This window comes from Ostrea edulis, chromosome 8 (assembly GCF_947568905.1).
Source record: "Ostrea edulis chromosome 8, xbOstEdul1.1, whole genome shotgun sequence".
Taxonomy (NCBI): domain Eukaryota; kingdom Metazoa; phylum Mollusca; class Bivalvia; order Ostreida; family Ostreidae; genus Ostrea; species Ostrea edulis.
In genome coordinates, this window is record NC_079171.1 from 32,058,199 (window position 1) to 32,076,402 (window position 18,204).

The following is an 18,204-nucleotide window of genomic DNA, read 5'->3' on the forward strand; positions in this document are numbered from 1 at the left end:
ATTTTTAATTTTATTCAGTGAATGAAATTCCTCTGAAAGATATATTTCTATCATGCGCAAAATTTAATTAAATGAAGATTTTGCAAAAACCTATGACATCACATGAGGATCGATCAACCTTAACATTCTTTTACAATAGAATTTGCGACATTAGGGCCTACTGAGTATACGAATAATGATTTATTATCACTTGACTTAACAAAATGTTCTTTTTTTATTTCTATTATTATTATTTTTTTTAATTCTGACACCAGCAAGAAAACCGACGTACAAATTTGTGCTTCATTTTAAAAAAAAATGATCCCTCAACATTTGTATACCGTAAAAATTTCACTTGTAATGTCAATATCGCTCCACCATTTTCTTTGGACAGTGTTTTGCAAACAGAAAGGGGGAGGGGGTATGCTCGGCGCTTACGGCCATTGAGCAATGAGGGTTCTTTAGCGTGCCAAACCTACTGTGACACGGATCATCCGTTTTTAAGGTCATCTCCGAGGACCCGTGTTACGGCACGTTTGGTCGCCTTGGCACGTTCGGTCGCCCGGTGACGATACGTGCGGCACGTTTGGTCGCCGACGACCATTCGTGCGGCACGTTTCGTCGCCAGCAACCAAACATGACGCACGTATCGTCGCCCGGCTAACGAATGTGCCATGAGGGTGGACACGAATGGTCGTCAATTTTAGGCCATACCCGAGCACGAATGGTCGCCACCCAGCCCCTGTCCCAAACCCCAACTTTGCTTTTGTTTTGCAAAAAGGGTGTGTGTTCATGTGTATATTTGTTCGTTCGTGCGTGTCTGTGTGTATTTGAGTGACGGTGTGAGTGTGTGCGTGCGTGTATGTGTATATGCATGTGCGTATACGTGCATGTGTGTATATATGTATGCGTGCGTATGTGTGTGTGTGTGTGTGTGTGCATTCATGTGTTATATTGTTTTGCATTACACACGCACATACGTACACACTTTTGTGACACGAGTCAAGTACGATACAAAGCCAACAAACAAAAAATCTGGGCATTTCTGGATGAAAATTGATGGGAATATATTTTACAAACACACGAGTTACAACATTTTAGCAACACAATAATCTTACATACCATCCTTATGGCACGCCGTTTTTACATTTATTCCTCTTCGAAGATATCTCATAAACCTTATAAGACATCTTATTAAAGACACAAAATATCTTAATATGTATTTTATACGAGACATCTTATATAGTATATAATATATCTCATAAACTTTATAAGATGTCTTATTAAATTTCTTGATTTAAAATATCTCATCAACTCTTATAAGATATTTTATAACTTTTTAAAGGTGTCTTATAAAAGAAAATTTATAATATATGTCACATATTTTATAAGATAACTTTTAAAACATATAAGATATCTTATAAGTTTTATAAGATATTTTTTAAACTGTATAGGATATCTTATATTTTTATAAGATATCTTATATTTTTATAAGATGTCTCATAAATGATTTCTTATAAAATATCTTATAAACTATATAAAGTATCATATTGTTGTGTAATACTTGCACTTGAGTGACACCTGTGACCTAGATTGTTCTAGCGTTCGATGTTTATCACGTAGTAGAAAGATGACGAACTGTGTCTTTCTAGAATGTACCAGAAAATTTATTCTGATTATGAATACAATGTGAATTTAGCCAATGATAAGCTCTGGTTAGACAAGCACTTTTGTTATTTTAGATTATTCTATAATTGGGACTAGGATGTAGGAATTTCGTTGGAAATTATCAGCTGATTTGTGATTTGTTTTGTATACAGAATTAGCTCGGCACGGACATTGTTTATTGGTCACCTATTGTAAGTTAGTACTTTGTTATCATTATAAATTTTTTTCCCAATAATTGCAAATAAATGTCATTACTTGTTTGACTGCCTTTGGTAGTAAATTCTGCTGCTGGGTAATTCTGACCCAAAACAATTTGAATGTACTTTTATAACATGTATAAGATATCTTATAAAACATATTTGAGATATCTTCTTATAAAACATATAGAATATCTTAGATGTTTTATAAGATAGCTTACAAAGATAAATTTCTAAGATATCTTCTATCTTTTTATAAGATATCTCATCAACTTTATAAGATATCTTCTTTAATATACAAGACATCCTATAAAGTTTATGAGACATCTTGTATAGTTTAAAATATATTAATTATTTTATGAGATATATTATTAACTGTAAATTATATGAAACATCTTATGAAATTTATTAGATATCTTATTCAAAATAGAAGATATCTCATAGATTATTTAAGATACATTGATAAAGAAGTAAATATAAATATGGCGTGACATACAACCTGACAAGTAAGAGTGCGCAAACACGCATACAAATACACATGAACATACAGAGTGAAATACAAAGCAAGTACTACCATTTGTCATGGTTTGATAAGAAAATGAAATCTTTAGATTCGGTATAAACAACACTGCGTGCACAGTTTTAATTTTAGTGAACATAATATTCATGAACAGCACTTTGCCACTTACAATGTTAAGGTAATTTAAAAAAAGAAATCCATCAGTACTATCATGATGAACAAAACAAAAAAAGGAATTTAAGCCAACTACTGTACTAGCGATAAGCATGGAGTAAAACGTACGAAATAGCTACAAAATTGGTACTTTTACAAAGTACGCATCAAAGTGAACAAGCGGAGTAAGCAAATCTATAAATTTGCAACTTCATAGATATGAATCACTTTTCATACATGAAATTGGCTCTCTCAAAATAGAGCCACTTTTTAAAAATGTATTTGGCAGAAACACAGTTGTCTTTCTCTGTTATTGAATTTGGCGTGAAAGACATAGAGACGGAGACTGTGCGTGTGTGTGTGTGTGTGTGTGTGTGTGTGTGTGTGTGTGTGTGTGTGTGTGTGAAAGAGCTCGAGAAAGAAAAATTGTATGGGATGATTATAGGAGCAGCGCGGGGATAGCTCAGACTTGTTAAAGAGAAGGCGTCTATGGAGGAATACTACAGTTTTGTGGGTATATCCATGCCATGTTTCGTGCACTCTCTCCTCTTGTAGGTCTACCCTTTTACGTCATATTTATAAAATGCAAAATTAGGCCTATTCTCTGCACGCTTAAAACATGTCGGAGGTTTGAAGAGCTGTTTCGAATCGGAATAAGATATGCTGTGATTTTTCTAGGGAGCGTCCATTAGCATCTGATGGTTAATCGAAGGCTCTTAAAAAGCGCCATATCCCCCTTATAGCTATTACCTGCCAATGAAAAAGACTCGTTCGGTTTGATCAAACCGGACGAAATTGATGACGAATTTGGAAAAAAAATGTGGAGGAGGATTAAAAGGGAGAAAGAGAAGTAAGGGGAATAGGTGCTGGTGGAGGAGGAGGAGAAAAGTTGGGGTTTTGGAGTTGGGGCTTGGGTGGCGACGATTCGTGCTCGGGTATGGCCTAAAATTGGCGACCAGCCGTGTCCACCCTCACGGCACGTTCTGTCGCCCGGCGACGATACGTGCGGCACGAATGGTCGCCGGCGACCAAACGTACCAAAACGACCAAACGTGCCGTAACAGACCCGTGACATTCATACCTGATGCCGAGCGTTTGGCGATGGAATGCCTCTCTTCCGCAATACCCCGGAATCTCGATTATCAGAGTCCGCTCCGGGTTTTACTTTATACCCATTTTTCACTTCCGGGGAGTTCATTGAAGTGTTTAATGTAAACAACGCCTCAGGTACAACTTTTAAAGGCAAACAGTTATCAATAATCGTAAGTATTTTCACATTTTATTCTTATTTATATAAGTAACAACCATTATCAATGTAAATTATTACGTATTGTACACTTAATGCCAGACCCTCGGTGCATAGGCCTCTAAATTTCGCGCAAGATGTGTAGGTAAACTAAGGTATAGCTCTAGTACTATACTACGAGTAGTCCCAAATGGTCTTACGGCGTATTGATAGAAATTGAGAAGCCTTTGCTCGGTGACATGTTTCCCCTGCAGCTTTGGATTAGTTTGGTTAAGCTAGGCCTAGTTTATATTGAATTTCTTAAGTGCAATGGCATAGCCAAGTGTAATACTATTAAAACTGTTAAAGATTATTTATTTGGAATGGAATGATAAAACACAATTAAAGGAAATTAAATGACAGTATGATAGAAGATCTTATATTGATTTATGATAGAGCTGTCATATTTTGTATATAGATATCTTATGATAAAAATTTCATACAATATGGAGATTTTTAAAAAATCAGGGACTAAAGGCGTAAAGCTCGATTTATAAGTATAAAATCAAATGACAACAGCTAGTCTTCTAGTATTTGTAGACTTTTTACGTTAAATTATTGTTATATGACACTTTTCTTACATGGATGAAAATTATTTTTCTTACATGGATGCAAATTATTCATCAGGGGTCTTGTGCTTAGATTTATGGAAACAATAGCTTCCTTAAGCACAGCATTGTTGACAAATGCTGAAATTGTATGATTATATGTTTTAAGTCTTTTTGTTAAAAAAAAATATGCATGTTTTTACAGGACATGTCTAGTGACAGGGATTCCTCAGATGAAACGGACAGAAATGAACTCCTTCCCAGTTTAGCGGATTTGGAGAAATGGTGTGTTAAGGACTTGAAAAATTGGCTACAGGAAAGGGATCTAAAAAGAAGTGGATCAAAATCCATTTTGGCTAAAAGGGTCTACCGTGCACTACGTACTATATGTAATTCTGACTCAGACGATTGTGATTCCAGTTCTATATATTCGAACCGCCAAATATTTAGTTCTAAGTACAGTGAGCTTGACTCCTCATGGGAAACAGCAACGGAAAATGGCTTCCACATACTCGCTTTACATCTGCCTATCCAAATCAACCGGACATATAATATTTGCTTACTGTGATTGCAAGGCTGGTGAGGCTGGACTATGTGCACATGTCGAAGGGCTTCTTTTTACTGTATTAAAGATTAAAAATGCCTGCACCTCACAACAATGCAGATGGGAAGAGCCAAGGCCAATACAACGAAAACCTAGTCCGAAGAGAGTACATGAAGTCAGATTTTTCAATCCTGAAAATTCAAAAATTCGACCCTACCCCGATGTGTACCAAGCGTCTGCTTGTAAAGACCCAGATACATTCCTGATAGACATACTAAGTGGGCTTGAGAATATAAATCCAAACTGTGTTTTATTTAAGACATTAAAATCAGAGCCTGCTGACATTTCACCATTTACTGACCTATTTATTCCTGAATTTAGTTATGCCGATCATGTGAATCTTGCTTCTGAAGAATGCAAACTTAAGTTTAAACAATTTATGGACAGCATTGCAATAAGTGAGAAAATGTCAAAAAATGTTGAACTTGGTACAAGAGGTCAAGCTTTAAATCAAAACGGGATTGACGTCCGAAAATGTATTTTGACAGCATCAAATTTTGGTGCTATATGTAAAAGAAGAAAAGTGGAGCCAGATGCACTCGTTTCAAATTTAAGGGGATATAATGACATTCCAAATAATGTAAAGAGTATTTCACATGGACGCAAATATGAAAGACAAGCTTTAAAGGAGTATACAAAGAAACACCAGCAATTATGCAGTGGGTCTGTTTCTGTTGAAAATTGTGGTATATCTGTTAATTCAAGATTTCCATTTCTAGGAGCAAGTGTAGATGGAACAGTTTTGTGTGATAGATGTGGGATAGGTAATGTGGAGGTTAAGTGCCCTTATGGATCAAAACAAACAGCTAATGCCAACCCATGGAGGGACATTCTACCTGAAGAATGTGCTACAGATAAACATTTTTACTGCATGTTGGAAGATGGCAAATTAAAACTGAAAACGGACCACAACTACATGTTCCAGATTCAAGGACAACTTGCTATTAGTGAAAAACCTTGGGTAGATTTTGTTGTATGGACAAAAAAAGGAATATCCATTGAACGGATATCATTTAATGATGAAATGTGGAGTGAAATGCTTCCCAAACTTAAATTGTTTTACATGCTATCTTTTGTGCCAGAATTATTCTCACTCAGAGTAAAAAGGGGGTTAAAACTTTATTGACATTACATGACATAGAATACCGTGTACTTTATTGGCCAACATTTGTGATTGATATCAAGTTATATCGACAGTTGTTTCTTAAATATAGAATGGCTATTTGTGAGTTCTCTGTGAAAACTACATGAACATTTGGCATGTTCTATATATAATATAGCAGTAAATTTTCATATATTAGCATAATTCTTAAAATTGCAAGTTTTGTAAACAATTTATTAAAAGAATTTTCATATTTTATTTAACACTTGTATAAATAAATGTATTGTTGAACATAATCAAGACATAAAAAGAAGAACACAACAGAAATAGTACTTGTATCAAATGTACATTAACCATAAACACAAATTCTATAAATGAAAACAATTTTGTGAATGTTAACAAATGCAAGGTTGTGAAAAATCTTGTATAAGCACATGATCAAACTATACAATGAATTATTTGATTTATTGTGACTAAGACCTGGAGTGTGTGTGTGTTGAAAATATATACCTTGTATTTTATGAATTAAATGTTTGTACATTGATAAATACTGATTAAAAATACCATATGTACCAGCAGTATTAAAATTCTTAATTGTGTATTGCAAGATGTAAATTATATTTTATTGAAGTGAAAGAGAAATTTGAATATTATATTTTAATCTTTTTTACTTTTCAAATAATAGCATGACTAAAAACTTAATTTACTGGCAAAGATGTATCTACATCAACATGTAGCATAACATGTCAGATAACAAATTTATTTCATTAGAGGAGGGAGGAGATTGGTCCAAGCAATGCATATGAATACCATTTGTTCAGCAAGATGTGCCTCATTTAGTGGAAGTGTGCCACCAAGGATACGGTAGTTTTTCACTTGTTCCATTTTCATTTCAACTACAATACGAGCTGATGCTATTGCTTGAGTTTTAAAAAATTCACTGGGAGTCATTTGCCTATTACCAGGGATTCTTGGTGGTATGTTGAGGTCAACATCAGCTGGTAAAATATCCTCAATGGTGAAACCTTTATCAGCCATTATCATGTCTCCTGGGCTCAACTTTGATAAAAGGCCATCTTGTTGTACTATGTGACGATCAGAAGCATTACCACACCATAGCCTAGATACAAAAGTCACAAGTCCATTCGGTGCAACACCAATAAGAATCTTGAAAGTGTTGGAGTGCTTGTACTCGGACCATGTTAACCACTGAGCAATCAGATAGGAAGGTTTCTCTGTATACAATTCTGTACAATCAATAACAATGCGACAGTTCTTGTAATCACGAAATCCACTTGGGAGATTGCACATTATTTGCTCTCTGGAGGGCCATGGTATTAGTCCTTTGCAATGGTCATATAAGAAATTCGTCCAAGTGTTTATGATCAGAGAAACGGTTGTGGTAGATATACAAAAGATATCTGCTAGGTGTTCTTGCAATAGACCGAGTCTGAGTCTCATACACACCAAAAGAAATTCATCTGCTGGTCGGAGGAAACGTTTTCTCCCTGGTTTGTGTCCATCAGTTTGGTGATAAGCTGGTATGGTTGTGTTAGCACATCTTTGTTCTCCTTCCCAGTAATAAAGTTTGTGTGCACCATGTTTAACTAGTGTGCTCAGATAATGCCAGAACATAGCAAAAGATACAAAACCAGTGTAAAATCCTGTTTTCTCATCGTTGTATCTTAGATCCTCTGGTGAGATATATGGTAAGGAAACTTGTATACAAGCATCTCGCATCACTGGAGAGGGTTCTCCAACTTGGATTTCTTTACTCTCAGTTTCACTCTGTTCAGTGTTGCATCCTTGATGTATGAATTTTGAAGGGTGTTGAGCACTTTCACTTTTCCCCGACACAATAGGAACGTTTTCTTTTGTTTCGTCTGTGGAGTCGTCCAATACAAATTCCTCTTCAGTGTTGCATGCAGTTTCTGCAAGATGTCTAACGACAGGTCGTCTTTGCTTTACAACTGCAGGTTGCTTTGATGGAAATATAGTAGGTACTGATGAGTCATTAAACTCTCCTTGGAAATGCTCTGAACAAACTCTAGTACTGTCATTAACAATTAAATTTGCACGCACATTTCTCAGCCTGCGAATCCATTCTTGTTTTAGTTTGGGGTTTTTCTCTGACATAGGTAACCGATGGAGAACAATTTTTATGCCTTCCGGGGTAACTGTTGATGATGTATTTGAACATCCTGGAACACAGCAGTACTTCCTTCCCATGCTGCAAAAATGGAAACAAATTAAACCTTCATTGAATAAACGATGTGTCATAAAACTTTGCTGAAATGGGACAAAGCTGAGACTTGAAAGGGGGGGGGGGCATAAAGACCCAATTTTAAGTTAACACCCCCAAATTTTACCTGTACCCTGATCGATGGTAGGCCGCCTGTCAATCAAACTTTTAACAATAGATCTCAGGTGGAGTGATATCTGCAGAGATTGTGTTATAGAGGGACCCCAGAGAGGTGTTTTGATAACAATAACAGCCAATACTTACCAGCATCTTTAGATCTTAAGAAAGCCCAATCTACCTGAGTTTTGATAGCATGGACCTGTCCACAACTGCTTCTTTCTCGTAATTCAAAATTTAAAAAATACCCACCCTGAACAATGCAATTTTGACATAATTGTATCCCCCCCTCTATATATACATGTATTATAAATTACACAATCAGAAATCAAAGAATAATTTGCTCATTGATTTCTAAAATTTGTAACTTATTGAAATAATTTATATTATCAATTTATGATACCTCAATATTTATAAAAGAAATTATTCATTGAGTCAATAACTTAGAAGAAAGAGGGGGGTGGGTGTAGACTGTGTGTCAGCTACCACTAGGAATACAACCATTATACAATCACTATGACCACAGAAACTCTGCAGACAGCCCTGAGACATGTCCTGTGTATACCAAAACTATATACAACACCCTGCTCTCTTGGTCATGTAAATTTCAGGTAAATAACAATGACCATAGATGAGCTCCACCCACATCCAGTGATCCATGTAGAAACCATATGGTATTTTTGGGGGGTCTTTAAGGGATGTATGCATTCCCCCTAAAATTGACCAACCAGAGGTTGATTTTTGATAAAGTGTGAAACAGCCATTAAATGCATGGTCACAAGATGTTTAACTTATTTCTGAGTCCAAAAAATGGGTAGTGAAATGTAAGGGCCTCGCTCAGCGAGTCCCTACCCACCACAGGCACCTGAAGTATGGATAGCTTGTATAGATCTTATGTACATACTCCCCCTTCTAGAATGAAATTATTTTATACAAAACCAAAAATGTATTCAAAATATGTTATTTCCCCGATGATCACCCTCATAAGTCATTCAGAATAGTCTGCTTCTACCTTCTGTAAGCTTTTGAGATGACCACTTGTGAGATACTAATATTTCCCCACCGAAAAGCTCGGTTCGATGAGATAAATGGCAGAATAAGACAAATAAAACGGATGGCATGGGATTTAGACGAAAGACAAAGTAGAACTACATTAGCCTGATGAGATATTTGCAGTCATATTTTTCAGTCCCCAATCATTGTTACCAATAACTCCAATCAATCTAAATTGTATTATAATCAAAACTTTGTTAAATACATGTATGCTATGCATGTCTGTCTCTTGTATATGTGTTAAATCATAACTGTTCTTTGTATTTTTGCCCCTTGTGCATCCATAATTGGTCAATAAATCATATCATAACAGTATCTCACAAGTGGTCATCTCTAAAGCTTACAGAAGGTACAAACTGACTATTCAGAATGACTTGTGAGGGTGATCGGTAGGGAAATATCATATTTTGGATAAATTTTTGGTTCTGTATAAAATAATTTCATTGTAGAGGGAGGGGGGGGGGGTAATGTACATATTCAATTTCAATTTACTTATTGATTCACCAAGTATGTTGGAATACAATCATGTTGCACATTATGAGATATATATTGACAATAAACTAAATACTAACAGTTCATTTACATATATATGTAAATATAAGGGGGGGATTCATTCACCAAGCATGTTGGCATACAATCATGTTACACATTATGATATATATAATGACAATAAACTAAATACTAACAGTTCATTTACATATATATATGTAAATACAAGGGGGGGATTCATTCACCAAGCATGTTGGCATACAATCATGTTACACATTATGATATATATAATGACAATAAACTACATACTAACAGTTCATTTACATATATATATATATATATATATATATGTAAATACAAGGGGGGGGGGATTCATTCACCAAGCATGTTGGCATACAATCATGTTACACATTATGATATATATAATGACAATAAACTAAATGCTAACAGTTCATTTACATATATATATGTAAATACAAGTATATATTTGACATGTACCTGTGATATTAGACTATGTATGCAATGTAGTATTGCATATTACATAAATTTACATATTAAAGATATCAATACAAGCTATCCACACTTCAGGTGCCTGTGTCCCTACCTGGGCTCTGCCCAAGACCCATTGGGAACCTAGGCCACCTGCCGTTTTGCAGACTCTCGCCATTTTTACGCCATTCTCTAACTCAAAAGCTGAATATTCCCCTAGTGTTATCATAGATAAAATGGCACGGGGGGGGGGGGCAACAAAGGAAGCCTATGATTATGTACTATTGTGGCAAAAAGTACTGTGCATTTTTCTAAGACCCTGTTACTCCCTTTCAAACTGTGCACAGTAAATTGTAGGTTTTTAAAGTTTCCTAAACAGTGAAACGGCGACTGTGATTTCGCTCAACGTTGACATAATACGTACAGTAGGGGGCCCCAAGATCCCGGTGCTTAACGTAACGATTCCAGTTGAAAATATGATACACAACATCTTTTTATGTAAAATAAAATAACTATATATCGTCGCACAACACTATAAAACTAAAAAATAAATAGAACATTACCTGAACTGGTAGTACCGCACGATTAATAATCTCAGTTGTTTGCTTTAATGTCGTCTACGCCTGGTCCTTGAACTCCCCGGAACTTACGATGGAATTCTAACTTTCTCCTCCACAAGGTATTGGGTGGTTGACCTTAAAAATGGGGTCAAGGTCAAAAGTCAAGGTCACTCGTCAAGATGTGGGTCTCCACAAGTGACGCAACATTGAGTATGTACGTCATTCCAAAGGAAGTCTAAATATCCCCTTCCTTCACGGGATTCAGCATGATAGCTGTCTGCATCAAGTACTTGCGAGACACAGATAGATGACCGATTCTCTACGCATAACTTGGAGAAAGAGTCTCCATGGGAAAGTTCTGTCAATGTCAAGGAGGACTGCATGAACCAACCAAGTACCAATTTACATATCTGCCCAATGTTCAACATTAGGACACTGGTACTGATCTTTAAGCAATACACAAAATTGACACTCTACACAAACTGATAATCCCCCTCCCAATAAAAAAAAAATTAAAACAAACACACATACACAGAAAGAGTTAAACATGTACATTTCACCTTCTGTAATATTGTAAACCAATAAATGAATAAAAAATAATTCAAAAAAAAAAAAGAAAGAAAAGAAATGATAAATGAAATAAATGAACAAGCTAGACTTGCCTGATCAGGAATGATGCAATATCCTCTGTTCAGATTCTATACTCAGGAAACATTTTTTTTTGTTCCCTTTGCTCAGCCTCTTAAATCCAACTTAACTCACTGAAATGACATTTACGTCCACACATGTACACAAATCATCCAACGAGGAAATGCGCAGCTTCCCCTCCTGTCGTCCGTTTACTGCATCCTCAAAAGTGAAAGTAGAAATCCCCGCCAACCAACTCTCTCACATGTCATGTACTGTTTCGGATCCTATAAAAAGCCACTTTATCAATGTACAATGATCACCATCATGCATTCAAACACAAATAAACAACATTGATATCATTCAAACTCCATTATTTCTTCTCTTTGAATCATCTAGTATTTTAACCCTGGCCACATTACCTTCGTAAATATTTTGCTCACTAAAACGTCATGCTGGGTCAAATGATCACAGATATATTTAGAAGGGGAAAAAGTGGAACAGCATATGAATAATACTAATAAAACGTTTTTACAGCGATGGTGCCATATCATGGGTTGCCATACGAATACTACTATTGGATATGTTTGATAGGAAACTAATGTCATAGTTTTGAACAAAAAACAAAAACAGCCCCAACTAAATCATCACAGAGATATGAACATGCACTAACATATTTTAAGTTTACTGATACAAAATCTAAATGGTGCTAGGATGGGCAGACATGCAGTCAGGGCAGACCCCATGCACTCATCCTAATGGGATCCAACTCTTTTCTAGGTAAAATTATCTAACTATAACAAAATTTTAATTTGCTTACTGCTTTTTCACAATGTCCTCTGCAAGAACTGTAGCAGAAATGGTTATAAATGTGCATAAAAATCTCACAGATGTGACATTTGTCTGCATCGATGACATCAACATCAAAAGCACTATAGATTGGAAGTTTATCAATTAAAGTCTTTAATGTATTAAAGAATAATTAAGACACTTAATTAGCTTTGAAGTATCTCTCTATTTGCTAACTTGATCAATATGGGATAACGGAATTAGAATTTTTTTTAGAACTTTACAGAACAAAATATGTTTGTGAAACACAAATGCCCCCGATAATGGCCAATTCTGAGGATGGCCATGGTCACAAGGACAAATATCTTGGTTCCAGTAGAAAGATCTTGTCACAAGAAATTTAGAAGTTAAGAACAATGTAAAAAAAAAAAAGTAGGTCAAAAATCAAGGTCAAAAGGTTTAGTACCAACGGAAAGGTCTTGTCACAAGGAATACTCATGTGAAATATCAAAGCTTTATCTCTTACTGTTCAAAAGTTATTAGCAAGGTTAAAGTTTTCAAAAAGTAGGTCAAACTCAATGGTCATGGTCACAGGGTAAAAAATGTTGGTACCCACGGAAAGGGCTTGTCACAAGGAATACTCATGTGAAATATGAAAGCTCTATCACTTACTGTTCAAAAAGTTATTAGCAAGGTTAAAGTTCCAGACAGAATGACAGACAGGACAAAAACAATATCCCCCCCCCCCTCCTCCCCCGGATCTTCGATCTCAGGGGCATAAAAAGAAGTTACGAAATTATGCGTGACTTAGGCAACTCTTGTATACGAATTAGTGATGGCTAAAGACGACTTATTTCAGATACAAAAATATATGCATGCACAGGTTTGAAGATTATTTTTCAGAATGTTTAATACAAGTGAATGCCCTATAGCTAGTACTAAAAACACGAGAGATAAAACAAAATTTTATTTCCTCATGTTAGGTATATGAATCGAACATTGAATCGAGTGTTTATATTGAACAGTATCGATATTTCAGTGAATCGTTTTAGCCCTAGAGGACTATACCTGCTCTTTCTAACTATCCATTTAGTTTCAATTTAGTATCAATAGCACTAAAGAAGATGTTATTAAGTGTTTTACACATAAACACTATATATATACTAAGTTTGGCCCCGCCCTTGGGTCAGAGCTCCTAAACTGCAGATCATGAAATTTACAATTTTGGTAGAAGCCTTCCTGCTCCACATCACTATGCATTTAGTTTTCTTTACATATGTGTGGTTGCAGAGAAGATTTTTTAAAAATTGGTCAATTTTGCCCTATCCCTAGGGCCCCAGGGATGCAGAGTCCTGAAATTTATAATTTTTGTCCCCCTTGTCTCAAAGATGCTTCATACCAAATTCAAAAACAATTGGACGATGCACAACGATGGAAGACAACCAATTGCAATAGGTCATCCTAATTTACACAGGTGACCTAAAAAAAAAAATTCAAAAATTAAAGAGACTGGTTCACGATTTTTAATAAAAATATTTTTCCTTTTTTATGGTAAACATTAAAAATATAACTAATTTAATGCTGACAGCCAAACTTTTGACCTTCTGAATGCAAGAATAATAGCAATATTTTAGCCTTACATCTGTGTTATGTAAACAAAAACTCGAGTCTTTTTATGTATAAAAACAAACAAGTGAAATATTCATTTTGTAATATAAAAGATCTTAATTTTGCATAATCTCAAATTTGAACTTCTAAATGACACATTTTGCCCCCAAAATGCTTGAAATGTGAAAGATATAATAAACTTATATCGATATCCATTTCTTTTAAAAATTTCGTAAACAAATATAGCATACCGCTAATAAATATTAACTCATAATCATGATAATTCAACCAGATCGAGACTTGAAAAGTGTGAAAATGAATTAACAGCAAGTACGTGTTGATTTCCTTACAAAAGATGCATGCAATATCAAAATTATGGAAAGTCAATCTATACTCAGTACATAAATCCAGGCAAATCTGAGTTGAATTGTTAAAGTGCAAACTGTCACCAGTTCTAGCATATTTTCACATTTTCAAAAATCAAAACAGGCTAGCAAAGAGAAGGATGTAGACAATGCATGTCCATTTCTAACATGAATACATTTCATACATCTGCCCACCTCAACTGAATAAAAAAAAGTATAGATCTAGAAATTTTGGCAATATGGTCTTTCAAGTTTTTGGCGATCACTCTTACATCATATTATGCACAAGCATCCTTGGTACACTTATTTACAGGTTTTCTTGCTAAGTGTGTCCATTCGATGTCCCGGTCTATATCAATGTTATTATGGATGGTCAATGCAATTATCAACTTTCTGGGGAGGGTTAGGATGGGGGCATCCTCAGACTATAATATCTCAAAAAAATGGCATATGAATTGATTGATTACTGATTATTATCTATATTGTGAAACTTTGATAATTAAAGAAATTATGTAGTCTAAGAATACAATTTTACTGATTTTTTGTTAAAATTCCAATACAATTTGTGTAGTTTTTACAATCGAAGGAATTATGCTTAGATCCTGGATGGTGAAATATTCATTTGTTGTCAAAGGGGGAAAGGTACCCTTTACTGGTAGTAAAAGAACCTCAATCAATAAATCCCTGTATGTATTGAATAGTCTCTAGAAATATGAATTTTTTAATACATGTATTTAATATATGAAAGTAGAATTGAATCTAGGCTGTTCTGGTCATTATAATCATCATAATTTTCATACATTTATGTTGCTGGAATGTTCATAAAAATGTTTGTTTCTTGGATCTAAATGTACTATTTTCTAACAGTGTTGAGACATTTATCACATTCAAATCAATTTTTAAGTACCAGGATACAAAACTAACTAGAAAATATGAGAGATCAAGTCTTTTTTTAACTTGATTTTCACACTTGACAATTAAGTTGAGTTTGAACTCCAATAATTAAATAAAAATGTACATAACCAACAAGTTTAGCAAATCAAAAAACACACGTCATCAGTTTATAATCATAATAATTCATAGTATTGTTAATTTTAAAAACGCAAACCATACGTTTATTATCAAAATTTCTTTTTATTCCCTTATTTCTATTATGATTTTAATTTTCGTTATTTAAAAGTTTTTAACTTACATTCTGATAAACTTTGGATTCCCCAGGAGAATGTTCTGATAATGATCAACACCCCTGTTTCAATAGAAAAATTGCAAAGAATGTTTTCTATTTATAATTTAGATCTGGAAACAATCCTTAATATGTTCATCACTCATTCATGTTTGTTACCTGTTGGACTTTTTTCCTTTGTTCTTGCAAGTTTTACCATTTGTGAATTTTCCTTGGAAAAAGAAAAAATCATGGAACAGCTAGGGTTTCAAATTACTGCTCACCCACTCGCATTGGCGACTATACTTTGCTTGTGGGCACCCCAAATTTCTGTGGTGACCGTAATTGTCTGATCAACATTTTTCTTTCCCACCGATCCAAGTCCTAATACAGTAAAATATCTGTATCTCGAATACCCCGCTTCAGAGTCGAAGTCGACCGCCGGTCCCGGCTGTTTCCCCTATATAAATGATTAAAAAAAAACCTTCTGATTTTTCGAACCCAGTAATCTCGAATATCCCGCTTTATATGTTGAAGTATTTTCAAGGTCCCATACCCTAAATTCACCTGGTTTATCTCGAAGTGCAGTCGATTTTCTGCTATGCTTACCATACCTGGCGTCATTAAGTCACACATTCACACCCGCGGCTACATCAATTATAATTAATGACCGCTAATCCACACTCGCCTTTTCCGGGTAGACCCAGGTCGCAATAAATGGTTCAACAGCTTGGGTGATTAGTGAAGCTTCTAACATTACGGCTAAAGTTCACCGCCAATTAGGAACTAACACACCCGATTCCGGGGATGGTGTTTTGAATGACACACGCTCTATCATTAACATGTGGGTTAGATAAACACACAAAATCATCGAAGTACGCTTGAAGGTAATGCTCTTAATAATGATAATGCATTTGATAACACACGCTTCATCATTAAAACTAGTACTGAAAAAACACGAAAATTTATTTAATAAACATTTAAAAGTTTTTTTTTTAATCCCTCCTTTTTTGTTTCTTACGTGATAGGTTCTTTCATTACAACGCAATAACTACATCCCAGTCGAGCCTGGACATCAGTAAACCTAAAGTAGCATACAGGCTCGATCATCTTAATTTTGAAACACATTGTGAATTCAATTGGGCGTTTATATATATTAAAAAAACCGAAATGTTTGTCTTTGAAATTCCACAATATTAATTTATCAACTTGTATTAAACTATATGAAACAGCAACGGGGTTGCTGTTTATAATGCAAATCCCATACTATGCATCAAATATCCTCCTTCAAAAAAATATCCAAGATTGATTTTGGATATCTCGAACCCCCGGATATCTCGAAATTTGTTCGAGGTCCCTCAGACTTCGAGATAGAGATATTTTACTGTATAAACAAAGTGTAATTTCCAGTTGCCACTTTGTAAAACATCCCTGAGGTATCAAATTACAAAACGTAATTAAACCAGAAGTTGAACAATGCAAGGGTTACTTCAAACGAAAATAAAGTGTCTGTTTTTACCAAAGTGGATAGAAGGGGGAGAATATAGCTCGACAACGGCGAAAAGGGGATGGCATGTGCTGTGTGTATAAAACATGACACGAAAGGTCCAATCGTTATGACAGCTTGCCCGAGTTATAAACTTGACAGCATTGTAAAGCTGAGAACTTTCGAAATCGCATAAAAAGTCTGATGAAGCATGTTTTGCAGTCAGATGCCATGAGAGAGAGAGAGAGAGAGAGAGAGAGAGAGGAAGAGAGAGAGAGAGAGAGAGAGAGAGAGAGAGAGATTGAGAGAGAGAGAGAGAGAGAGAGAGAGACAGAGAGAGAGAGAGAGATTTGAAACAATAAGGAAATGGAAACAGAATTTGAATATTGATATTTCAATTTTTCAAATAAATCGCAATGTGACCTGATATTTATTTTCTTGTAAAATAAACAAAAAGTTATTCAATTATTTATGTAGGGGCTACTAAAATTTCATGTGAGCTAAAATGATTTCTTATTCAGGGGCCCACTTGGTCCCCCAAGGTATTTATAGTCGAAGTTGGAACCCTGAAGGAAATGTGTATTTGTAAAGAATTTCCATTGGTTTGACTTTCTAAGAAGGGAAATTTTCCAATATTTTCAAAATGTCCGCTACGCTACTATCACAAAATCTTTTAAAATTTCGAATGAATTTAACATATCTTTCCTTATCAACTTCCAGTCTTCCTTCAACATTTTCATAAATCAAAGAAATTGGTTCAAATCAATATCAATGTATCTCAGTTTCATGCATAATTGCACATGACTTACATTATAGTTAACCAGACATGTTTGAGTTGTGAAAGTCATTTAATTTAAAAAATATCCGTAATTGTTTTAAGTAATTATAAATGTTAGTTAACATGTTACATTGCATCTAAATTATCGTTCTTGATTTGGTTTTAAAATACTGAAATGTCAAAGACCATTTGTCCTTGTTGTAATATCTCAACATCACTATTTTCTGGTTCAAGACAGGGACGATCCAAGAATTGCGGTTACAGGGGGGGGGGGGGGCACCACTTTATGAGGCAGGGGGTCTGGAGGCCGCCTTGAGGTCCCCAGTGGTGGGGGCCCAAGGGACGAAGCAAAACTAGTACGCATCTATTTCATCACAATAATA

At 35.1% G+C, this 18,204-nt stretch overlaps 1 protein-coding gene across 1 annotated transcript; it reads right to left on the bottom strand.

Annotated features, from left to right (window-relative positions):
* Positions 1 to 6,815: 6,815 nt before the first annotated feature.
* LOC125663098 (uncharacterized) lies at positions 6,816 to 8,192 on the bottom strand. Its single transcript, XM_048895411.2, has one exon. The coding sequence runs from the start codon at positions 8,190 to 8,192 to the stop codon at positions 6,816 to 6,818; it is 1,377 nt and encodes a 458-aa protein (XP_048751368.2).
* Positions 8,193 to 18,204: the final 10,012 nt, after the last annotated feature.